This window comes from Drosophila rhopaloa, unplaced genomic scaffold (genome assembly GCF_018152115.1).
Source record: "Drosophila rhopaloa isolate 14029-0021.01 unplaced genomic scaffold, ASM1815211v1 contig_171, whole genome shotgun sequence".
Taxonomy (NCBI): domain Eukaryota; kingdom Metazoa; phylum Arthropoda; class Insecta; order Diptera; family Drosophilidae; genus Drosophila; species Drosophila rhopaloa.
Window position 1 is genome coordinate 97,977 of NW_025335052.1, and position 26,212 is coordinate 124,188.

At 44.3% G+C, this 26,212-nt stretch overlaps 1 protein-coding gene across 1 annotated transcript in view; it reads left to right on the forward strand.

The window, feature by feature from the left end:
- The window catches only part of LOC108041329 (MOXD1 homolog 2), a 109,654-nt gene that overhangs the window by 27,557 nt on the left and 55,885 nt on the right, over positions 1-26,212 (forward strand). Inside the window, exon 2 of the mRNA XM_017119222.2 lies at positions 21,974-22,816. Coding sequence (XP_016974711.1) covers positions 22,298-22,816 — 519 coding nt within the window. The 5' untranslated portion in view covers positions 21,974-22,297. The remainder of the gene's footprint in view (positions 1-21,973; positions 22,817-26,212) is intronic.

Genomic DNA, 26,212 nt, shown 5'->3' on the forward strand with positions numbered 1-26,212 from the left:
CTTTCATTTGCTTTTTGGCTTGCTGGGGCTGATTATTTTTAACTGGCAAACAGCTAATTAAGTATGGAGTAGCATTGTTGTTGTTCCTGTACCCGTGCTGTTCTTCTACTTCAGCCAGCTTGTTCATTTTGTTCAAAACGTCTGGCAGAGGGCGCCTTTGTTGCGGGGAATGCCGAGGGGAAGGTGCAACTAAGTGCGTTTCATGAGGGCGGGGACTGGAGAAGGCAATGGCAAACAAAGTTGCAATAAATGACGGAAAATGCACAAAGGTGGCCCAAGGCACTGAGCGAAAAGTGGGTGGAAAACGGGGCAGTGGCGCGTGCATTTTCGCTCAGTGCAGCTACTGCTGCTGGTTAACTTGGTTTGGCGTAGTTATGTCGTTTATAATAAAAACGTCGCTGCGACTCAACGCGACTTTAATGGCTGTTTGGATGCCTTCCTTTGCCTTCCATCGACCTTCCCCACGATCCTGTGCTTCCTTTGCCTGCATCTTTTCAAATCAAATGAGTGTGTGCAGGCAGCAACGGCGAAGCAGAACAAAACAGAGAAAAGTCTGCTGCTGCTCATTGAAGTTTCCTCGTCTACTTTCTTTTTGGCCCGCTCGCTCTTTCATCCTGTGGTTTGGGCCACTCCAGCTGCGACTGCCTGCATGTAAGTGGCCCCAGGATTCTCTTTCTGCTGCCTCTGCACGGGAAAAAAACTCCTCAGCAACTCGGAATTGAATCTTATACGCTGTTTTCTAAGAGAACAAGCGGATATGGTGCTCGGAAAAAATACTGAGCCAGTATTGCAAGACTTCTATAGCTGTTCGCAGTTCTATTTTGCTTTTTAAAAAGTCAAATAAATATGATAAGAGTAGTCCTGTTTTTTCCTGTGCATAGCTCTCTTTCTTGCAGTTGCAGTTGCTGCTGTGTATATGCCATATAACTACATTTAGCATTATATCGACATCTGTTCGGCAGAAAGTCATCAAAAGTACTAAAAAGCAAAACAAAGTTGCCCTCGTCCTGCCAAGCAGTCCGAAAGGAGCGAAAGGAGCAGAAGCGAGGAAAAACTTTTGCCAACTTCAAGTTGGAAGCTGCTCTGAAGTGGAGCATCTCTCCTTTTCCCTTGTTTGGTATTTTTATTTCCTACTCTCCGTCGCAGCGGAGTACAAAAGTCAAGAGATTTACTAAATAATGATGTAAAATTTATTTGCGATTGGCAAATGTGAATAAACATCAGGGAATTTACGCAGTCAAAAGCATATTTCAAAGATTTTTTACTTTAGAGAAGCATTTCCGGCAGAATTCGCTGATTAGAGGTTCCAGAGAAGTCGAGTGACTCATTTGCAGATCAATTTGGATGAATAATTCGAGATGGTAATGTGGTTTTGCAGTGAGCTGAACCAATGAGTCAGATAAGTCGTAGGTTTGGTTTATTATTTGGCCTGCTGCGTTACCTGGTTTTTTTTCCAAACAAAGGTTTTCGGATTGTGTGGAAATTCATTCAGCTGGAAATTCCAAAGCATTTTTTGGTTGCGTTTTTCCCAAAGTTCCTTTACCTGTTTGGTTCGCTGCATACTGGCATTCGTTACATTTTGTGACTCTGGCTATTGTAATGCAACGGGAAATTGTGTGGAAAAAAGTTGTTTGCATCTCTATCTCGTTGACATTTCTTATGGACCGCTCTCCTATACTTTGAGCCATTACTGAATGGGGCAGACAAGACCAACTAAATGCATTTCCCCATGCCACCTCTCTTGGCGAACTGAAACCTATTTATGCAACAAACAAAGCCAAATGCCTCATGGCGGGGATTGTTGATGGCTGATGTAGCGCTCGTTGTTGCTGCTGCTGATGATTATGACAATATTTGCACTGCCGCTGCTTGTGCATACATATTTTTACAACCGGAAGTTGACTTTATGCATTTTGCCACTGTTTACACACTATTCAAAAATTATTGCGCAACATTTTTTATGCACTCTGCCGCTGCTTCGTTTTGTTTGCTTTCAGTTGTTTACTTTAGTTGCGGCCGGAGTTCTGCTTTTGACATGTCTTTTCCATACATAAAACCCATTTTAATCGATTATGTAATGCGTGCAAACATCAACATGCGAATAATAATGTATTAAGACACCATTTTTTGCCCTCTACTAATGTATTTACTCTTTTCTTTACAGGTTCGTAAAGCAATCGAATGAAAATGTTACAGTGCGTTGGCATGAGTAAGTTTTTTACTTTAAGAATATATTGTTATGCAAACACGGAGTGGTTCCAGCTAATGCATCTCCATTTGCTTCGATCGTCCACTGAATTATGACAGTTTTATCTCAGCCACCCTATCTCGGTCTTTAGGCCATTTACTAATTCCATTTGCTACCACTTTGACCCTAAAACCGACTGACTTTTCATTAATATTCCATCAGCGGCCGATATGTAGATGGGTAGTTCTTATCGGGTCTACACATAGATGTCGGTGACTCAGCCGAATGAAAGGAGCCAGGAATGCACTACCTCGGCGGAAGGGGCAAGATAAGGGTCGGTTTTAACTTGGCTAATGGCTGCTCTTTAACCATTTTATTGTAGCACTTTCCTTATCAGAAGTTCCTCAGAAGTTTATTTTCCTTGGCGCTGTGTGTGGCTCACATTTAACCCTTTGGCCACCTGCATCCATATAATGCCCCATTTAATGGCTACACGGTTAAAACCTGGTTCGAATCAGCGTGCTCCATTCGTCCATTCGTCTATACCCATATTGTGCGCCAATTTTTATGCAGGGGCGGGCGGAGTAACATTGTCAAATAAAACTAGAGGCCTCTAAAATAGCTTTTAAAGTCATAAAATTCCACGACTCTCAAGCCGTACCATAAAAATTAACGACGGGTGCGTGGGGTCGGAAAAGAGAAAGAACTAGCAAATGTTTGTTTTGCTTTCATTGTTTTGTTTGCGTTTCCCTGGTTGGGCCCTTTTTAATAGAATTTCGCTTAATTTGAGTCCGAGGAGGGGGTACAGAAACTTTTCCTCTCTTTCCTTTTTTCCAACTCTTTTAATTAAATGGTTATTGGCAAGAGGGTTGCCGGGGGCGGGGGCAATGCCAGTAGAGGGACAGTCGGCGAAAGCGCAAGGCGTATTAATGATGAATATTTATGTGCGGCCTGAACGGAAACGAAGGGAAAAGCGGCATAAATTAGGCGAAAGTGTGGTTAGAGGGTTGGTCGATTGATTCGAGTGGTTACCGATGGCGATAACTTATAGGGATAAAGGCACTTTGGGGTTAGATAGGGATAATTATGCGCCAGCGCGCAAGGGTTAAGTGGATTTCTCGATCGACCAGGTAGCGCGGGAAAGTGTTTTTTCTTCTGGAAAAGGCTGCTCAGTCATCGATTATTATCTTGGATACTGTTCTTCCCTGCCTCTCTGACTTATGACGGCTGGAATTCCTTGACACTTTTCCTCACTAACGATGTAACCACTACGCACACAGTCTCACCCACGGGTACTGTATCTAGAAATCCTTCGGATTTGGCTGGTGGTAAAACCTGCGTTAGTTCCGCTCGCCACACGTTGCACGTCAAACAAATTGTCTCCAGTGAGCTGCCCCGCTCCCCTATGATTTACTTCCGTTCGCAGAGCGCCCAGTACCCAGCAACCAGCACCCAACACCCTACGCCACCGCCACAATAATCCTGCAGCTCAGTCGAAATGTCGCTGGCAATCTAAGAAAGAGGAAAAATGCCAGCGACAGCGGTGGGGTGGGGCGCCTCCGGGTGGTGGAGCAGCAGATGCTGCTGTCGCTCAACCACCCACCGCCACCGCCCCACTATCTCCTGCCCCACCGAGGCTTTGTCACATTCAAGATGCTGGGGCTGCGTGTGTCGGAGGAGAAGAAATTCAAGTAAATTGATTTTTTCTATGCTCTTGGCTTTGACTACTGGGGCTGTCAGTTTGAAAACGCTTCGTCGTCGTTCCATTCCACTAGCCCCCCTCGACCCTCCCCCCCACACACTCACTCTACCACTCCCCTTTCTGGAGCCCTTGCAATTTTTGCTTTTGGCGCGTAATCGACTTCATGCTTTTGCTTTTAATGGTATTTTTCCTGTGGTTCAAACTAATATCCATAATGCATAAATATTGAAACCCTACGACCTAACCCCACGCCACCCAGCACCCTTTGGAACCTCCAATCATTGAGCTGCCTTGGCATTTTTTGCTTGATAAATATTCCTTTCCCTTCTTGTGATTCGACTCGAAGTCGCTGGTCGTCGTCTTGGCCTTTCACACACATTTATATCATTTTTTCTTGTATATACTTTGGTGCGTCGTTTCGCTTTTATCATCATCATCATCAGTCGGTGAGTTTTCTCGTTTTTATAAAATTTATGCGCAAAAATCCCTACTACGTCTGCAATTTATTGCATTTTCGTAAGTCGAGCGATTTGAAAAATGCCACCGGCATCAAAAGCAACCAAAATAAAAACAGCAAAGGGAAACAAATAACATTTTTGCTGATTTTAATGTTTTGTCAATGTCCCAGCCCTTGTTTTGACCCTCCGCCAGCCTGGGGCTTTGTTTTTGTTATTGCCGTTGATTTGTTAATAAACAATTTTTATGTCCTGCCGGCCATCGGCATATAAAAAACTCACACGAACGAAAACAATTTTTATGTCTGTCGGGTAGGCTTATGGAGTGATACCCTGTTGTTCTTAGAGGTTTTACGTTTTATTAGAAAATCACAAGGGTTTTTGTGAAGGGTTTGCTGAAGACCCCAATGTTGCATTACTCTATAAACGCTGTATTAGTTTAAGTAAAATACAATTTTTGGTCACAAAAAAAAGGGATCATTCTAAAATATTAAGTTTTAAAAGACTTACATCATATATCATTAAATTGATTTTGTTTATGATAAACAGAAAACAATTTTTTTCGGACTTGTTAATTTATTTTTTTGCCTTTTACCTTTTAACAATTTACCACCACTGACTGCCGGGGTCGCTTTAGGCCGTCTTTAGGTCATTTCCATAGTCTAAGCTCTTTTGACGCTCACTTGTTTTTTCCACCTTATTATCGGACAACTTTTGGCCCGAGTTTTGCTGACTACGAGGACAACAGATGTTGCATTTGCCGTTTTTGCTTTCGTAGTTGCTGAAGCTGGAACATGTGGCACCTTGAGATGGAGGAATTGAGGCTGACTTTGAGGCTGAGGACGGAGCTTTCTTACTCGGCTGCTGGCTCTTAACTGACGGTCATATATCTTGCCACGCTCGCTGGTCTCGGTCTGAGGTTCGGTCTTAGACCATTTCTTATACTAGTCACAGTTCTATAATTTCTCGATTTATTCTCGGCAGCGACAGCCTGTGTTTTGTCCTTGTTGTTCAGGCCCTGTCGCTGTCTCTCTCAGCTGCCAGAGACAATCCAAACATTATTCAAAGTCAAACTTCATTCGCAGTCACACTCACACATGCGTGGAGGCAAATTTTTAACCACATTATTTATTTACTGTTTGCTCCGTCTAGGCACCTTTCTCCACCCCCCACCAAGGCCCTCTCAATGTAAATATGTTGCACACTTCTGTTCTCGCTGTTGTTATTTAGATTGTTTTTTCTGCTGCTGTCGGTTTTTCTGCTTTATTTTAGCATTTGTATCAGCCACAATTTATCAGAGGCCATAACAAAAGGCGCCGAGTTGGCTGCCAAAAACCGAAACCAAAAACCAAAAACTGCATGCCGAACGGCTCCCTTTCCCCTGCTCCTGAATTTTTATTATAACGCGACACATTTTCTAACTCGGCAAATAATAATTTCGCCGTTGCATACAGAAAATATAAATTTCATGCTCTGAATATTGTTGAAATGTAAAATCGTAAAAAATTGCCTAGGATAGAAAAGTGATGGGGGAAAAAATGATTTGCCATAAACAAAGGAAACTGAGAAATGAGGTCATAATCAGGTTTGAGTTGTTACAAGGGTGATCCATCTTAAGAATACCAAACGACGTTATGAAAGATAATTTTAGAAAACCGAAATCAAGCAGACGGAAATTGTATATATTTTTTAATAAAACAGATTTTGTAAGTCATTATTTTCTTAGCAAATTACAGGGAGTATGTCGACAGCTCAAGTGTAAAGTATGAGTTCTAGACAACACATATTTCTCTACATGTTTTGCAAATTTCTAGGGGATTCAATGAATACTTTAGTATTTTTGCGACTCTTTTCTGCTGGGATAAATTTCACATTTTCCAACATATTCCATATCTTGCCATTGCCTGCTTCCCCTTTGAGATAGTTAAACCCTTTCCATATCTGGAGTATCCGCTCGTACACAAGAGCAGCTAAATCTGGCTTATTGGCTACACAAGCTCCAATTGTTGTTTTGGCATATTTTATGCGTGTTTATCATTTATATGCTTTTTACTCACACAAACACTCACAGCCAGACACTGACACAATAAAAACAAGGGGGAAAAAGTCTATAAATTAAATAAATTGTAAAATATAACTCCAAAGGGTTGGCGGGGTCAGAAGGGGAATGCATGGGCGCGGAGGGAAAGGGATGGAACGCTTCTAGTTATTTTATTAAATTAAATATTTCACTGCAATAAAGATTATCAGTTGGCAAAAGGCAGCAATGATAAAGCAAATAGACAAATAGACTAGAGGACGACTCACTGACTCTTCAAACAGAGCCCAGGGTGTCCTGGATAATGTTTGAAAGGGGCGACTGGGGTGCAGCATCACATACTCTTACACGAGCGTTAACATTGTAAGCAGACCATATAAATGTAAATGAACTTTCCTGATGCCGTTTCCGCTTTCTCTAGTCTGCATAGCATTTCCTGTCACACACACAGACCCAGTTAGGCAGCCATTTTTTGGTGATGCATGATTCTCATGCCGCCCACTTCGCACACAGCCTCGCCACTTTGCATGTGACTCTTATTCAGTTCCGTTTTTATTTGCTCAAACAATATTCGACATAGTAATTTTATGCTTCGACTGCGGAACACATAAAATTATCTTTTGAATAAATAAAGATAAGAGGAAGACACACACACACCCGCACACCTACACACAGAGAGAGATGGAGAGAACATTACGTACATTGACATAGACATAGAGTAAATGTACACATTTTAATGTTTTATTCAAAAGGAAACATTCAGAGACGAAGATGCAAATTAAAATATCATTCAATGTTGGCAATTTAATATATTATTTTTGATAAATGAATACGGTTCTGCCAGCAGCAGAGAAATGCTTTCCCATTAACATATGCATGAGAGTGTGTACACACAGTCGCAGGAGGGCTAAATCGTTAGAGCCTGGTTAGAGACACCTACACAGATAAATCTTGTGTCTAACGCTTGGCCGCATATCTTTCTACCTCTCCGGATTCTTTGTTACATTTCGTATTTTAACTTCAGAATTGTATTATTATTGCCCAAATATTTTTGCACTTTTCAAGCTTTGCATGCGGATTACAGCATAGCTGGAAAATGAAAATGTTTTGTGGCGCTGGCTAAATGGTTTTTCAGTCCCTTTGTTGGTGCTTTTCTGTTCTATTGGGCACAATAGCATGCACATGTTTATGCGTGGATTTAGACAATGTAAATCGGCTTAATGATTGAAAGTTTTTCAAAGGGTTTCCCTACACAATAGCGTACAAGCCCCCAGAAATCAATAAGAATATTTTAAGGGTGCTATCGAGAAGAATCCCATCCCCATTCGAGTGGTTGAAGTTGGGACTTTAAACTTTTGTCAACCATTCGAAGTTTTCCTACGCATTCGTCAAACTGTATCCGTAAATCTGTCAGGGTCAGTGGGGTGAAAGGCCCTCCCACTAACATTTCATAGTCACATTAATTAAAATTTTATGCAACAAGCGTGGGGCGGAACTTTCCACCTCTCCACCAGATTTCCATTTGCCCATGTCTGGTCACGGAAAATGTCGGATGTCATGTGAATCAGCGTTAGGCCTTTTACCCTCTAGTCCACTCACACGGACGACTATACATATATATCGATGGCCATTTTTGTATCGCTTCGTGGTCGGACGGTCAATTCGATTATTTTTCATTTTTCACCTTTCCCGCTTAAACTTTCACATGTCGCGTGTAGTTGCAGTTGCCCTCGGTTGTTGTTGTAAATTCCATGTAAATTAATTAAACTCGCTGGCCGTGCCACAAAAAAGACAACAAATTGGCAGGAGCATCTGGGATGAGTCCGACTCATCCTCATCCTCGCCTCGCCTCGGTTTTGGTTTGAACGGGTGGAGAGCCTCCATAGCGTAAAAATTATATATTGCATGTCAAAGGGCAGACAATGTGCCCGCAGGGGGGTCAGGGGGTAAGGGGCGGGCGGTGGTCGGTGGGCGGGGATGGGGAGGTGCCACTTAATATTTTTTCATATGCCACAAATCGACCGCGCGACGATCGGAGGCCGCCACGGGACTTCGCCAAAGGACACGAAGGATACGCACAGGTGCGCGACAACAATTAACGAAAATTTATTCAATTTACGCACCGCCCCTTTTCATGCACCACCCAGATATTTATGGAGTTATAAAGCATTTTTAAAATATTAAATGAAGTTTTTATATTAAGCTCTCACTGCGGTTTCTGCGTCCAGCTATTAATACAAATAAATTAATCAGCGCAGTTTGCAAATTGCTTCAATGGCCAACCAAGTTTCTCATTTCGATTTCAATTTTAATTAACAATTACCATTCCATACATGCACATGTATATGGCTCTCCATATAATTACCATTCCGAAAAAGCCGACAGTTCTCTTTTTTAGCAATACATTTTAAGCGGTTTCCTATAAATTATATTGCCCAGTCAGTTAGGGTCAGACAGGCGAATCTGTTTCAATTGTTGGGGCTGGGTTATATGGCTGTCCTCTGCGGATAATCTGCGGTCGTTCGGAACATTCCACACCAGCCTATGCACTGAAAAGTACGGACATTTCAATCGCTATTTCCGCTGGAATGAGCCAAATTATCAGTCGGTCATAACTTATTGAAAATTATGATAATTGCTCAACTGCTTAATTGAATATGCATCAGGAAATATCCCACTTGAGTGGGCGTCTCAAGGGGTGGGGCCTCGAGAAAGGGCTAAATAACTTTTGTTCACTCGCCGGCCTCATCCGCGTTCCACTTGCCTTATTCCGGAAACCACTGCCCCGCACTCCACGCCTTCCTGCAGTTGGCCAAAACCGACTGACCAGGCCTAGACACGCCAAATGCTCATTCGGTTTCCATCCTTCCGTCGTCGTCATACTCCACTTTTATTATTGATTAAAAGTGTGCAAACGTTTTCGCAGCAATTTCGTTTTTAAAACCACTTTTCGATTTCGATTGGAGGTGGCGCCTGGCGAGGATTTAAGTTTGTTTTTTGCATGGACATCACGTATTCAATCAATTGCAACGACGACTATGATTCGGGGGGACCGGACCAGCGGGCGGTGCAGTGCCGAACTGCGCTTATTTCGGCTGACCCATTTTGCCAATTGGCCAAAAATGTCTGCAACGTTCTCGAATGCATCTTTTGAAGCCATTTCCCCGCATCGTCAAAGCAGGCGAGGACCCCGGCCAAAAATTAAGATACGAGAGCAGGCCAGGCCAGCAGAGCAGAATGCAGCAGAAAGGGGGAGCAGGACCAAAAGCTGCTGCTGATTGCAGATTGGTTTAGACAGGAATCCACACACACATACACACACGGAGGAAAATCTCTCTGCGCTCTGCTCGGTCTCCTCGGGTGTTGACATTTATGTCCAATGCAGATTTTTCCACAGACATCTCCTGCCTCCGCCCGTTGCCCCTTGCCCTTAGCCCCAGCAGGGGCAACAATAAAATTTGCCACTGTGACGGGACACAAACAGGACGCAGGATGGTCAGATTGGTCGGGCCGTGCGGTCGGAAGGGCGAAAGGCGGGAAAACGGGCAGCACGAACTCCTGTGTTAAACAGGCCAAAGTCCCAGTCGCTCCTGGTTGGTGGTCGAACAATGTAAACGCTTCATGTTGTTTCAAAACTTGTTATAATTTCATACTCCTGGGATCCAGGGTAGCTTCGGAAGTCGGGTATATGAGCTACGAAAAGTCTCGTAATGCTTGAATATTTTACTATTTCTATTATATCTCTGTCATCTGAACACGACAAGTCCTATGAGTTTAAAAAACTTACGACTTCGCATTCCGGAAAAAATGTCATTTTGATAATTTTACGAAAAAAAATTCTTTATAACCAATTTGAATTCAGACACTGTTGCTTTCCAATGACCGGCCTAGAGAATTGGAAGATACAAAATTGTATATATTTTATCAGGACGATAAATCCTTTTACTTGGAGGTACTTTAAAATTTGCACAAACTTTGCCACAGGTAAACCGTCAGTCGAGCCCTCTGGCCCTCATAATCCATTCCGCTTATGGAAAGCAAGTTGTTTAGGCTGCCGCCCACTGCATTCCTGCCAATGCACCACCCCCCACCCTCTGCACATCAGAAAAATCATAGCATACTGCGGAGCGCCGGTTTTTGAGCGCTGTGCAGGAAAATTTATTGAGCAAAGTTGCTGAGCTGATGTATTGCCTGGTAGGCAGGCAGTCGACGATGTGGGCGGCGGGGGCGGTTGGTGTGTTGGTCTGGTGGGCGTGGCAGGCGGGAGCGGGCTGACAGTTGGCATACTTTATCATCGGCGGAGCTACGACAACGCTGAGGGATGGCCGAAGTATGTAGCAAGTAGGATGCAGGATCAAACCACAAAATCCAAACTGATGCACACAAATAAAAACGAGAAATGGCAAGGAAAAAAGGAGAAAGAAGCGAGCAAACAGCGACTGCACACAGTGGAGCCCCCTCTTCATATGTGTGCATTACTGGGGAGTGGAGAAAGGATAAAGGAGAAAGGAGAAGGGAGAAAGCAGAAAGGAATGACTGTGGAGAGTGGGTGGCGAAGGCGACTTTAAACGGAACTTGCCGCTCCGCCATGCGCTTGTGTTGCTTTTGTTGCCATTGTGCCATCTCTTTCATCGTCTCCCCGTCTCTCTTCCTCTCGTGCTCGCTGTGTTTAAAAAGTTTTATGCTCGTCACGAGAGAAATTTATTGCACTCCGGTGTTCAAAGCTTTTATCCTTTTCATACAGCACGGCTAGCCACATATGACAAGGGTATACGGGCACCACGAGGCATTTCTGGTGTGTCAGGAGAGTATTGTAAACAAATCGGATCCTAAATCTACAGCAGGCATGATGCTGTGATAGACTCTTCTGAAATATGTCTTGTAGATCTGGTAATCTAGTTACAGGTGCTCAGTTTCAAAGCTTATCTATGGGTACCGTTCAGACTTAATTTTCTTCAAGAAATCTTTGAGAGGCTTACATAACCACACAATTAATAGCACATTATTAGTTGCCTGTTTGCAAAAACCATAAATTTGTCCGATAGTGTACTTCAAATGTACATGATATTATTTTGTTTTAACAATTACATTTTAAGGAAGCATGAAACAAACAACCCCACCTTTTAAGCTTATCTTGTCATCCCTACATAAAGGGAATACTTTGTGGTATCCTGTAGTCCGTACCTTTTTATATACAGCTTGTCCCTGTTGTTATCATTTTATTTTTTGGCTGAAGTGCCGCCCCCTGTCCCCCGCTCACATTTCAGACTCGGACTGTGTCTGAAAAACGGATGTGATTTATTTGGTAATGCTAATGATGTTTTTGCTGCAGTCGCCGCCTCCTGTCGCTCAGTCCAAGCCCCTCCCCCGACTATCCGCCCGTCCCACAGTCCCTTTACCCAGTTTATTTGAGCAATTTTTATCGCATGTGTAGCAAGGGCAGCAACAACTAAAAACAGCAGAGGGCGAAAAAAGAGAGTAAAAGAAGCGAAAACCTGCCGAAAGTTTTTCGACAGCGAACAACAAAAAACCTTTGCGGAAAATGCTTACATTTCGTTTTCAATGTGAGAGCGGGGCCCTGGGAAACTGTAAACATTTTGCCATTTATCTTGCGTAGCCAATAAATCGCTTTGTGTCCCCGTCTTTCTTTTTTGCCCCTGGCAAGGTACTCGAAGTTAATTTTTTAAATGAGCAAAAGATTTCCTCCATATCGGACTATATTTATGTGGCCCGCTCTCTGTCTTCCTGGCTGAATGAACCGGAGATATTCAATATCTTGTCACTGGCTTTGACAGCCCCCATCGGATGGCATTCGGAAGCGATCCAAGGGCTTTGTGCTTTAATTGTCTAGCTTAAGGTTTTGGTTTATTGCACAGACTTAGCCGACTTTGAGCTTTATTAATTGTTTGCCCAGCACTTTTTGTGCTACCCCCATGCTTGCCGATTCCATGTCAACAGCAGTCGAGGGAGCTGAAATTACCCACAAGGTTATGTAAGGGGACAAGGTCAAGTCACCCGAGTCGGGGAAGAGGATGTAAGGTCCTGCCAAGCTTCGCAAATGTCGAGGCTGCCAAGGGAGGTTAAACGCATATGATGACACGAGATCAGACGAGCTATTACAAGTGGGGAAAACGCAATGCGAAGCCCCTTAACCCATTTGGATTAGGGAGCAGAGTTAGTAAAGATATATGGCAGTGTCAGCTGAATTTAGAATGCAAAGTTTTACTCCGAATAAGTTGACCGAAAACATTTCTAAGCTCCAAACTCCGCAGAGGCAGCGAGTGGAATTTGAGCGGCATCCCCTCCAATTATATTTCCCACCATCTTTCGAGCACCTCCCTAATTTAATCCGTGCCGCAATTGTTTTTATTATTTGCCAACCCTTTCAACAAGTGACTTGCTGTTCCATCATCAAGCTAAACTTACCCAGGGGACCAACTTACCACCGCCCATCCCCCAGATGTTGTCATATTGGCTAAGCCAACTGAGCCGTTCTCCGACAAAAGCCACAGTTTTCAAGCTACATTTGCCCCATTCTGGGCCCTCCGCTCCTGCTGAGCATGACATTGAAGAAAAAGCTGAGGGCCTTGGAGGGATGGACGGATGGCCGGATGAGTGGGTGGCTGGGCTGGGAGGACTGCCTGGGTGGTGGGTGGCGTCTCGGTTTGTGGCAGGGACAATTAAAACGGTAACCGAAGCTGTAATCTGCAGAATGTTTACACTCAAATGGCTGCTTTGTGCACATTCTCCCCAGCCACCCCGAATCCTCCCTACCTCGCTTGCAAAAGGGAAATATCATGCATTGTCATCCACTTGAGTGGCGGGGCTCTTAGAAAATTAATAATTTATTTGTTTTGTCATTCAACATTGTAAATAATGCGAGAGATTTTCAATAATCTTCTTTGTTAATATTGAAATTAATTTGTTTACAGTTATGCTACTTAATTAAACAAAACGAGAGCACGCACCACACACAATCCCCTGAGCCCCCAGAACCCCTACCCAATTGTTGGTTTACCGCAAGCTCATAAATAACAGCAGGAGGAAGCCAGAGCTGCCGGGAAAACGTCCTACGTGAAGGATCCCCCGGCCAGTTGAAGAGAAAACCAAGAACAACAAGTGCGTTTTAAAGCCTTCAAGAGGATTTAGTCCTGTTCAATTATGCAATAAATTTATCACCGACACAGGTAGCTCCTGCCCTCTTCCTGTGGTTGGTCTCCACAGATTTTGTTGCGGCACAAATGAAATATTCATGCCGTTTGTCGCATTCCTCCGATGATTGCATTCGATTAATTAATACCCGAGACACATTTAAATAATCATAAAATATTTCTGTCGAGGCCAAAAACATTTGTAATGGCAGGAAATTTGTTAGCGCTCGCCATAACAAATTAAGTGAGAAACATCAAATTGTGTTCCACTTCGGCCCACACGTCGTCACACTCTCCTCCCCGTGGATTCTTCTCTGAAACGCAGTTTCCAAGTATGTCCCAAACAGATTTATCTATTCATCTAACATATAGGCATGTAACGTCCCCCGCCCCTGCCCATTAGAGATCTCGTGGGGAACAAAAAATTAGAACAACTTAGCAACATGGAGGGAGCCGAAGAGGAAAAGAGCGGTGATAAAGCCGCCGTGCCGCCTGTCATCATTTATTTTGTCAGTCTAAAAACAATTTGAAAACTTATGGCTGCAAACAAGATACTCCGGCAGAGATGTAGATACAAATGAGATGGAATCAGAGATATATTCGGCCCCAATCGCATCGAACAACTGATGCTCTTTAGGTTGGGGAAACTAAACGAAACCCGAAAACTTGGCTATAGAGTTTCAATTTATGGTCCCTGGGTATATTTTTCTTGTCTTCTAAATCTAAAGATAGTCACGAGAGTGTTTTATTTCAACAGATGAATTCTAAAATTCTAAAATGACATTTTTTATATTTTTTCTGTAGTGTGTATCTGAATAGATATTTCAATAAACGTACAAAAAGATCAAAAAGAATTTTTTTTCAATTGTAGAAAACATTTTAAATTAGAATACCACTGTGGAAAGAATCCCCTCATGTCATTCTCCATTTCTAATCCCCTCACAACTACCTTCAAAATTAAATTTCTGAATAAATATTTCACTTGTCTTCTTTTTCACTTCGAACTCTAAAAGAGCAATCAGATCTAAGACATAATGTTTCCTTTTCTTAATCCATTTCCTTGTGCCATAATTCCATTTTTCACGATGATAACCCGGACCAAACAAAAGACCCTTCGCCTGGCAAGGTGTTCCCATACATCTTTTGTCGGGGGCAGTCCTTTATGCCAGTCGGACCATTCTTTCCTTTCTTGCCGGGCAGCCTTTCAGCCTGGCTAACAAAGTCATCAGGCTGGCCGGCCCTTTTGTAGGGTATCAAAGAGATGTAGCAGAACATCCGAGGCAACGAAAGCCCAGGCAACGCCTCCCCGCTGTCTCTTAATGATGTGTGGCTGCTGCAGAGAGTCTTTTCTTCTTTTTGCTGCTTTTCCTTCAGTCATCATTGTCGTCTGCACCTACACACACGCACACACAAGTCATTAAGTGTTAATTTAATGGCCAGGAGATCTTTGTCACAGATAACAGAATGCATGCAAGAGAGTTTAGTTCGGTTTGGTTGGGATGAAATGGGACGGGATGGGATGGAATGGGATGGGTTGGATTGGATTCTGCTCGGTTCGGTTGGCCTGCTCTGGCCTGGGAGTTCTCTCTCCGGGCCTATCAGCCAGTTGGCATCTCTTACAAGTTTTGTGGAAAAAACATTTTCTGTGCGCAGCAGGTGATATATGTGTGTGTCTGCTTATGGAAACAACAAGCGGCCAATACCGCCCAATGCTCCTCGGGCCCCTTGGTCATATGATATTTGTGTTGTCGGTTTGTTAACGCTGACAGACAATTAAGTGTTTGCTTTATGTTTATTGGAATGGACTTTGGTGGGGACTGCTCCACGCGCTCCTTAGCAAATTGATTGATGGCACTGGGTGGAAGAGTTGTCTCGGGTTACCGGCCATCAAATATTTGCTACTTAATGCAATAAATGAGCCCCAAACTAGAAGTAACAACGAGTGGCGGCCTACAAGATGCGGATTCCGGAATCTGGATCTGCGGGCTTTTTGCCGTGCTGATGACGTAACGTAACGGAAACTTTTTAATTAAAATTCGAAAAATTAATTAAATATTTTCTGTGACGTCGCCGGGAACAACAACAGCGGCAAGTACGGGGAGTACGACGGCGTTGACGATGACGACTTTGAGATTAAATTTCCTACCTTCATACCTACCGAAAATGCAAAAGGCAGAAGCAGGCACAAGGGGGTGGCGGGGGTTCGAAGGGAGAGCGTTGAAAAGTTTCACTCTGCCAAAATAAAAAACAAGCAAAAAGCAGAAGAATTTCCCAGGCAGGAGGCAGCAAAAACGGCAACAATATCAAGTGCAAAATGAGAAAATTCACTTGCCTGGCTCAAAAACACACAACTACGAATAGTGAGGCTGCGATGAGGGGCCTCCGGGGGAGTTGTAACGGGGTCCCGACTTTTAGCAATAGACAGAAACAAAGGAAAGTTCCCGGCTGGGAATAGAAAAGGAGTGTTCGGAGTGCTGGAGAAAAGTGAACGGAGTTTGCAATTGCAAAATGAGTAAGAGCAGAAAAGAAGAGGCAAATTTTATGATGCGCAGCTGATAAGCCGAAAAGATGACACACAGCCAGCAGAAAGTGCGGGGAGTGGGGCGGCTGAGAAGACGGCAGGCAGCTTTCTCCAACTATTTGTGTATCCATTGCAAGCTAACAACACAAACAGACCAAGAGTAAACCAAGTTTAAGTTTGCAGACAGACGGACTCCAAGATTTGAGTTGCAACTTGCTCAGAGATGATTTTCCCCAGCATAATCCTGCATATTCGATGGCGGCGGCAAAGGTTATCAACCTACCAGGAGCTTGGAAAATGTCCAAGTGATCCCCTGGACCCATCCCGACCCGCCAATGTAATCAATCATCCCCAGAAAGAGTAAAATATGCAGATGGAACCCCTCTCATGATATATTAACGTTTGCCCCCAGATAAGATTGATATCCGCCAGCTCAAGTACTTGTAGATTCAGATACTCCGAATTAAAGCCGGAATTTTTAACAGGCTTTTGTTTGCCTTTCGTTAGAGCCAACTCCAAAGATAACCAAAGCTTTGCCAACTTTTATATTTCTCCCAGTGCCTCTGTGTGTGTGTTTATATATCCGTGCATTTAATCCAATTGCACCCAAGTAGAACTTTTATAACTATGCCGACAAGCCAATTATGCCAGAGTAAATAGCAATCTCCACCCAGCACCCAGTTGAAAATGTTAAAAACTTAAACAACGCTGACATATTTCCCCAGATGCCTTCAAACTTCCATGCCAAAGTGGTGAAAAGAACGAGGGGGGGAGCTATACAAAAATGTTATGTCAACGCAGCTCTGAGGCCGACAGCCCCCTCTTGACGGCAAGAAAACCTTTTTTCATTTCGTGTTTAATGAAAAATGTCAAATAAAAGTGCCCAAAACAGAAAACGTCAGCAAAGTGCAAAAAGCTTTGTGCAATAGTTTCCAGGTGGATCGAGCAAAAGAGGTGGAGAATGCCAATAAAAAACGACGGGTGACGGGCGACGGGGGCTCAACTCTTTTCGGCACACTAATTACTATTTATTCGAAACGAAAATTGCTAACGAGCAAAAGATATTACCAGGGCCATAATAATCAACAGGCAGCAGGGCGCTGAGCACGGCCAGGCATCCAATAGAACGAATTATTATTTTTTATGATTATTTAAATTACGCGGCGTTCCAGGAGAAGAGGCAGGAGCTGCTGGAATGTCGGTGCAATTTACAAAAGGCAGCCACTTTGCAGCTCCATAGCTGCCTTCACTAATAGTTTTCATCAGTCCGGCGGCCCACTTACAGTGGGCTAAGTCCCCCGAGCTTAGGCTAGCCTCCCGGAGCCCGTCCTACCACCACTTTGGCCGCCTGCTCGGCCCACTGTACCGGCACTAAGGCAGAAGCAGCCTGCAGCTTTTAGTGCAATTGGCTGCCAGCTCGTTTAATGATCATTAAATACGAAGACGACACACGATGGACGGCGACACAGGAGCCTTGGGTTCGGGGCGCAGTTTTGATTCAAACCGCTCTTGACCAGGCCTTAATAAATGAGAACAGGTAGTACAGCCCCTCAACCCCCCTCCCCTAACCAAAAAGCCCACTCAACTCGGGCCGGCCCAGACTTGTTTTTTTCTGCTGCTTCTGTGGCCCGGGGCCAAGTGCTTTGGACTCACTCTAATTAGTCAATTTTTTTACTCAATTAAATCTGCAAGGCGGCGCGCGGAGGAAGTTGGCCAGATGGGCCTGGAAACAGCGGCAGAAGAGGCTCTCGAGTAAGCAAATGATGTGCAGTAATTAGTGGAGTCCCAGCGCATCTGTATAAACGTGCATACCCGTATAATTCCCAGTTTGACTTGTCTCGGGAACCTTGGCCCGTTGATGATAAATAATAATTTTTTCCCCACCGCACTGGATGGCAATTTTCGCTGGCAGGCTGCAAGGATGACAGGTGCAGTGACAACCACACATGCACGCTCCTCCAGATACACGTTCTCACAGACACACACTCGCGCGGCTGCAAGTACAACAACTTACATGTCATACAAGTTGCATCGTACATTTATAATCAAGCTGCGGCAACCGCAGAACTCTCGAATCGACAACAACCACGAGAACGCATTGCACTGCTGCCGTTGTTGCTGCCACATGATGGAGCATCTTCGATGATGACGAAGGCCCGGTAGCATCCCGTGTGTGTGTGCCGTGTACTTGCAGCTTGTATCTGCTAAATGAAAACATACCCGGGAAGCCTGCCCCACAGCCCCTCCTTTCTCCGTTCCCCCGGCCTCTGGGTTAGCGGCTAAGCAAAAGAAATTGCCACAAACTGCACACTGGGATGCGATTAGAAAGTATCGAAATGTGCCAAAAATCGCTAATTACACTTCAGCGTGCGAGAGGAACTGGAATTCCGTTTGGTGAGAGATATTAAAATGTGAAAGCATTCGATTAATCCGAAAGTGGAAGGTTGAAGGTGAAAGGAACAAACGTTTCGCACGAATCAGAACCCATCGTTATTAATGATGTGTGAAATGCAGAGGGGAAGAATGCTCTGTGATTGGGCCAATGAGTTGGCTAAATATTGTAATTAGAATGGAATCAATTAAGGGAAAGGAATACCACAGAATGACGGCAGCAAGAAAACAATTTGTATTGGCTCGAATTTCCCAGTAGGTGTGGCAGTGATAGCTAACGGAATCATTTATTTTCTTGTAAGCATCGACAGCTGAGTACAATAGATTGGTGCGCTTACCTTTTAGTCTGGTGTTAATTAGTCTTTTGCAGCTAAAGATATTGCTGTTAACTGTAGACAAATTAGTGCTTTAGTTTAAGGTCTCTTAAGCGGACAACTTCGTTGTTCATTGATCTGTCTTTGGCAGCAGTTCGTTCTGGGGCAGTTCTATTGCATTTTAATTTAGTTAAGAGGAAACTACTATTTAACTAAAGCGAGATTCCATCCATATGGATTAAAACTGCAGACTGTCCCATGCAAATAGTTTAATTTACGAGCATTAGTTCCATATAGCGCTGTGCCTACTGCAACTCGAAAATCAAATAAGTAAGAGGTCGGAGTATTCCACATTAGAGTTGACCTTTTCCAAGCACGTTTGGACCCCTTGAGAACACTTTCATGTGGGCTTGCTCCACTGTGGCCAAAGCAAAACATCCTCATCAATGTCGTTGTCCGTCTGCCGGCGCACAGAAGCAGCCACAGACCAGATCTGGGGCCACAGCCTCTGTGCCTCCCTTGTGGAACTACCCGCTCCATCTACAAATCGTGCAATGATGAAAACCATTGGACAAAGTCTTTGACTTGTATTCATTTTTTCTTGCTTTTCTTTCGCTCCTCTTTTCTTTCTTTCTTTCTTTCCGCTTCTGTTGGTTCTTTTTTCTGTGCCGCGGCGGCGCTTGGGAAGGCTTTTATATGCCTCATTCAGTTGCATCTTTTTGCTCACCCATCAGCCGACGATGGAGAAAGGGGGGTCGAGGGGACCCGGCTCTGTCCGTTTTGTCTGGGTTTTTGTGTAAAAGCGACTAATGTGTCTACGGAAGCCATTTCGTGCCTTTTAGAACCAGTTGCCAGAGCAATCTTCGAGTTTGTGTTTGTTTTGCTTTTGGCGTAGTTAATTCGCCAAGTAATAATATTATACGACCGGCCGGCGAAGCACTTGTGCTTATGAATGTCCTCTGGAGATGGTAGCCTTGCGAGCCAGAAATGATCGATACGCGGCTTACTGCCTGGCCAAGAAACACGCATTCCTGCTGCCAAACTCACGCTGCCATCGCTGGAAGTCGACGAGGAGCACTTGTACTTATGAATGTCGTCTTGGTCTTGGGCAACATGCTGTGCAGCCTGGCAAAAGGAGGAACCTGCCGGACCTGCCTCCCTCCAGGCTAAATTGGCTTGAATTTTACGGCAGCAGCGACGGCAAGAGCAACAATCACGATGATGAGGACGATTGGCCTCGCCTGGGCTCGGTCTGTATTTAAGAGACATCATTCATCTGACCGCCCCATCAACGACAGTCGAAGTCTGCAGAACGACTCTGCCGAACGATGATGATGATTCTGATGATGATGATGACGACGACAGCAATAATAATAATAACAAACAGCAACGGCAACAGCAAAAACAGGGGAACCCTGTAGCCCTGTGTAGTACAAAGTACAAGTCCGCATAATTATAATCAACGTCATTTAACGTTGCCGGCCGTCACTCAGCGCCATCCACAACAACAACGGCCATGGAGCTGGGAGCTGGAGGAGCCATGTAAAGCTACATTGCCCCATCAAGCTCATTGTTGTGTATCTTTCGGATACATTTTTGATAACAGCAGCGGGGAAGGCAAGCACAATAACGTTGTCGTAGGGAAGGAAGTAAAACATAAAAGTCACCTATAAATATGCCATAGAAATCTTCTAGATATTGCGGTAGTATCTTTGATACACATTTGTCCAATGGCAGGAACTTCCTAAAATTACTTTTATTGGTCAACATTAGGAAGAGATTGTTATGGCGGAGCACATTCTGGTAATATATTCAATTTTCCTAAGGGAATATCGTGGCATATGAACAAAGTAATACACTATCTGTGCGAATAAGGGCATTCAACCTTCGCTTTTGCAACAGAATACCTTCCTCTTAATTCATTTTCCGTTTTGGGCTTTTCAATTTTCTCTGTTGGCCTGGCGTTTGTTGACCTTTGTCAACTTTGAACACGCGACTAAGCACTTGGAATTAGCGCAAATACATTTCAGTCTCCCGCAGTACGCACTCACACAGAGCCAGGAGGTATCTATCTGTGAGTTGTGTCGAGCCAGCGGAAGTTGGCTATTTATAACAAATTACCAACCATTTGACATTTACCCAAAACGCCGACGTCAAATTAAAGATTAGTGTGCGGAGTGTTGGCGAAGGGGGCGGCTGGGCGAACACTTTTGGCATGTAATCAAATGTAACCGCACACCAAATATGCGCAGACAGCTGCGATGGCAACGGAGGAAGGAGACCCGGAGTCGGACGAACCGAGGGATACGGACGGACTAGACGTCGTCAATGCGCTTGCGGTTCGTCTGGCTGAGCAGCGGCGATTTAATACAATGAATCCCTCTGCCCGACCTGGGCTGGTCCCACTGCCCGGCTGGCCACGCCCCCACTTGGCTCCCCCACAAGCGGACGGGCAGCGACTTGACTCGGGTTCGGTTCTTGGCGACCTTCTTCATTAAAATTATGACAAGCTGTAATTATCTTCGATTTGCTTTGACCGAGCCACAACGCACTAATTGCGTGCGAGACAGTAGACTCTTGATATCCGAGAGGGGAAAGCCGGAATTAGTCATTCAAATACTGAAAGATAAGGGCCGGAGGTCGGAGGGGATCGTCTGACTCACTGGCACGGTTGAGTGAAGGCATGGGAAAGATTTTGGCAGTAGTGGTAGCATTTATCTGCACAAGGGTTTATCCTTGCATTTTCCCTGTGCTGTATTTGAATGAGAGTAAGCTCTGCTTCGGAAGATTTTGGCCCTCTTTCTGTCACTGGGATGTCAGTTCTCTTTTCCCCCGACTTTAATTTTCCTGCTTACCCAAGTACTCCAAGCAATTTCGTCTTCCGACGTACATTGCTGTGAAAACTGCGTGACCAGGCTAATTAACGCTTCAAGGAAAATGTTGACGAACTCTCGACAACAACAACGGCAACAAAAATGAACCGTCAACTTTGTTGTGATGTGTGGATGGATGGATGGATGTCTGTGTGGCTGAGTGGCAGAGTGGGGATGTGTATCTCATAGATACCGGTTCATAATTTATGTAATTATATGCGTTTAAACATTGCAGCACGAAAGAAGACGGAGGGCAGGAATCGAGTTCTTTCAACTATTATAGCCGACAACAAATTATAGCAATTATGTAACATTTTTTCCTTTTCCTACCAACTTTCAGGTTGCATCCGCCAGATCGGGCCGTGCTTCAGCTTTGTTCATCCGCAGCTTTGTTCGTGTGACAAGCGAAACTAATGAGCAGCAAATCGGAAACAGGAAGCAGCCACGAAAGTAAAATTGCTTAAGTAAATAATCGTAACTGTGATAACACCAAAGAAAGCAGAGCACCCGCTCCCGGAGCAGAGCAGATCACAAGGTCCGAAACAGTTGCGTAATTACGAGCCATCGTCCAGTGATTTTGCGCGCAATAAATGTCAACGTGGCAACAAGAAAAGTAATCACAACTATTTGCTAAACCCAAGCACCCAGCAAACCAGCGCACAAAATGGCTCACCCAAGGAAAGCAGTTACGACGGCAGCAGCACTCGCTGCCACACCAGCAACACCCAGCGCGGCAGCAACATTGCGGCAGAGCAGACGACCCTCGGCAACAGCAACAGCAACGCACTCAAGTTCAAGGCGGTCATCGTTAATCACATGTTTTATATCCTGCCACACGTTCAGCTTGTTCTGGCTGCTCCTCCTTTTGGCCAGCGGAGCCCGGGCTGCCGGCAAGCTGGCCACTCGCAGCAACAAAACGTCGGGCTCGTCGGCAACATCGGGAGCCGGAACAGCAGCAACTTCGGCGGCGGCGGCGGCAGCGACAGGAACACCCATTTGGGATCATGCCATCGATTTGAATGAGGATTTTCGCATACTATGGCAAATCATTAATCAGGATATAACATTTGAAATACAGGCACGTACCCTGGGCTACGTCGGCTTCGGATTCTCGCCCGATGGCAATCTGGCTGGTGCCGATATGGCCATCGGCTGGGTGGACAAGGGTCAAACCTATTTTCAGGTAAGTGAAGCGCAAAATAAAAACCCAGCACAATGAAAGTGAAGAGGGAGAAGCAAAGAAAGTTTCTGTGGGACCACTGTGGCGCACTTGGGAGGGGGAGTCTGCGCGCCTAACGATTTTTCATTCCCGACTAACGTTTTCATTTTTCCAATGCGTGTGGCCGGAAATTAAGGGCAGCCCTGGCCGGCCAACTAAATGAAAAGTTGTCGCCCTAACATCATCCAATTTATTCTCGCAAAGTCTCGTTCCCAGGGCAAACATTTTGCGCTGCGTCTGTGTTGATAAATATGTTGGATGAAAAATACACAAGAAAAACATTTTGCCACTCAACTTGGATTGTAATTAATTTGTGGCAAAAACAAAGCCGCACAAAAAAGGTGCGCGAAATATGTATACATGCGGACAGTTTGCCCGGCGCTTGAATAATGACAAACTCATTTGCGGCGTTGGACAGAAAAGTTTTTATTTGCACTTCTGCCGCACTGTCCCGGTTAGCTAATGGAATAGTTGGTTTTGTCGTTGTTACTTGATTATATCACTTAATCTGCCGCCTGCGAGCTATTGCCAGATATTTATTGCCGAATTATGTCACTTCTTTAGGACGTGCTTAAGCAAATCGAGGGCCCAACTGATTTGTCCTTTTCAATTAGGAAATAACGAAACATTATCTTAAATTATGGCATCTGGCTTCGTGCAGCTTATTAAGCTCACATTTCGTGCGGTTCGCGGTCACCTTCTGCCTTAGCTTGAACTACATTTCACCCATCAGATTGTGGGAATTAGTGGGATCGATCAACCATTCCATTTCAATTCGTGTGACAGCCACCATCGGACCACCAACTGCCAGCCTTTGACCTTGCCAGCCAATAAAACGCTAATTTTTCGTTTTTATTTGGAAAAGTCGGAGCGGACGACGTCATTTGGCCAAGGCTCTGGGAAAAAAGGAAGTGGTAGCACCTCTGGCCCATTTCAATGGGGACTCTTCAGGAAGAGTAATAGGAGTCGTCACTGCAAAGTGTCTAATGAAATGCGAGTATTGCGTGCTGTGGTTGCGTAGCTCTTCGCATTTTCTTTTCCTTTTTTCTTTTTTTCACTCCTGGCCTGACAGGATATGCGTGGGGTAGCAGTGGGCGGTGGGCGGTGGGTGGTAGCGGGATGGGAGGCCAATTGTACGGCTGACACAAACAGAGAAAGCTTTTTTCCTGCCTCGTTCTTGCTGTGTGATTTAATGATTTTCGAGGCAGCCAACGAAAATGTCACCCACACACATAGTGATTGTTATTGTTGTTGAATGTTAAATACCAGCCAGATACATTAATATGTCTGTCTACCGCCCCCGACCTGCCCCGCCCCGCTGCCCGGCAGTCTGTCTGCTTGTGTGACGGTGTTAATTTCACATCTTGACGTGTCGTTGGTAATTGCGAGTTGCTTCAAATTGTACATACAATATCGTATAATGGGACTCGTGACTGTCACCTCGCCACCAACAGCCCCTGTGGGTTTTTCGGAGTAGGGGGCGAGCTTTGCTTTGACTTTTTGTATGGGCGCTGATTTGTGGAGAGGTTCAAAGGTTAATTAGAGCTGAAATATAAATGCCGATTTAATATATTAATTAAGTGCCATAGGTGCCGGCGGAAGGAAGGAGACAGCGTCAAAGCAATGTCAAAGGACCAGGACCTGTTTACACTTCCCTCGGGCTGAGGGTTTTCGGACCCATTTCCTTGCCGCCCCTTAGTTCAGGAAAGCTTATCGCCTATAAGTTCTCAATTACAAGTGTCTAGTGCCCAGCCTGCTAATTGAAACAAATTATGCAATTATGCATATTTCAGATATGAAAATATTTATGGAAAGCAAAGCAGCTAATTGGCTAATTTTTGGAATACTATTAAATTGTCAAAACGACTTTTGCACAGAACAGATAGCGTTTGCGAGGCAGGGGGTGAAATATGGACGGCCTAGAACATTTTTATGTTGCTGGCATTTATGGAATTTTCATTTAAAATTCAACACACATCGGGAGAGTGAGAGAAGAACATTGACCATAAAATATTTGCTTCTAGAATTTGTTCAATTGACTTTAAGCGGAGTCAGAAGGGACAGAAACCGGAGCCTAAAGCCTGCAGGCAAGCCAACGACGAGAGGGTCTCTGTCAAGAGTTTTTATCTTAAGTGTCAGCCCAAGGGCAAATATATAAGCATAAGCTTAAGTATTGCTCTGTGGGAAGGGGCGCAGGGGGATAAGCGATAAAGCAGCAGCCACTGACATAGTTCTCATTAGATTGAACAATGTGTGGGAATTTTCGCATTCAATTTGGGTTTTCTTTAGCTCGGTTTTTTGGGCAAGTGCCATATGCCTTGGCATACTTGGAATGCTTTTTGCTGGCATGGTTTATAAATTCTACCATGATTATGATTATTTCACGGGCCAGACAGCAATCTGAAGTCGTTTATTTTCGAGTTGGGAAAGGCTTGTGAGAAAACCGTTAAGATTAAAAAATCTTTGAAAGCTAATTATTAAGCGCAAACATATTTTAATTGAGAATGAGCTACCTAAAGATTTTATTAAATCGTTTATAAGAGGTTGGTAAGCAATGTAGAGCAAAATATAATTATTAAGTAAGAACTTTTCTTCAGTGAAAGTGGCTCTTCAATAAATAAATATTTTTGATTTTAAAGTACTAACAAATTGAACACTCATAAAAAATATCTTAAATTTACGCATACCAGAAATAAGTGCTTTTGGAATGCAAGAAACGCAGTAAGAAAGCAATCCGATCAAACATCTGTTTCCTAAATGTCAAACGGCTTTAAGAAAATTTGAAATGTATCTCACAGATAAATACGCATCTATCCGTCATTTCAAACATTCCAAAGTCTTACCAACCGCCCTCAAGCAGCTTTATTGGGATATCACTCAAGTGGGACAAATATTTGATAAGTTTCCCCGAGCTCTCTCTCTCTCTCGCCTGATTTTCCCAGCAGCATGGCTCGGATTTCACCCAGAACTATCATCATTTATTGGCCAGTTGACCAGCATCTGAAGTTGACATTCCCACAGCGCCGGCGACGACAACAAGTGTAACTCTATAAGTCCGTTCTCGGAGCTCCCCTGCGAGCAGAAACTTTGCTCACTTTCACCCGCAGAAGCAGGCGAAGTCGGGCCAAGTTAAGTCAAGTCGAGTCAACTCAACCCGAGACGGAGACGTAGACGGAGACAGGCACTAAATGGCCTCGGCGAATCCGCTTTAAAAGCTGACATAATCAACAAGCCAAGAAGTGGATCTGGGGATGGGGCACCGGCCTATTAGTCGCCCATTATTTTGTAGATACTTTTGCGATAAGCCCTTTGCCGCTGCCGCCGAAAAAGCGACGATGATGATGATGATGCCACACCTAA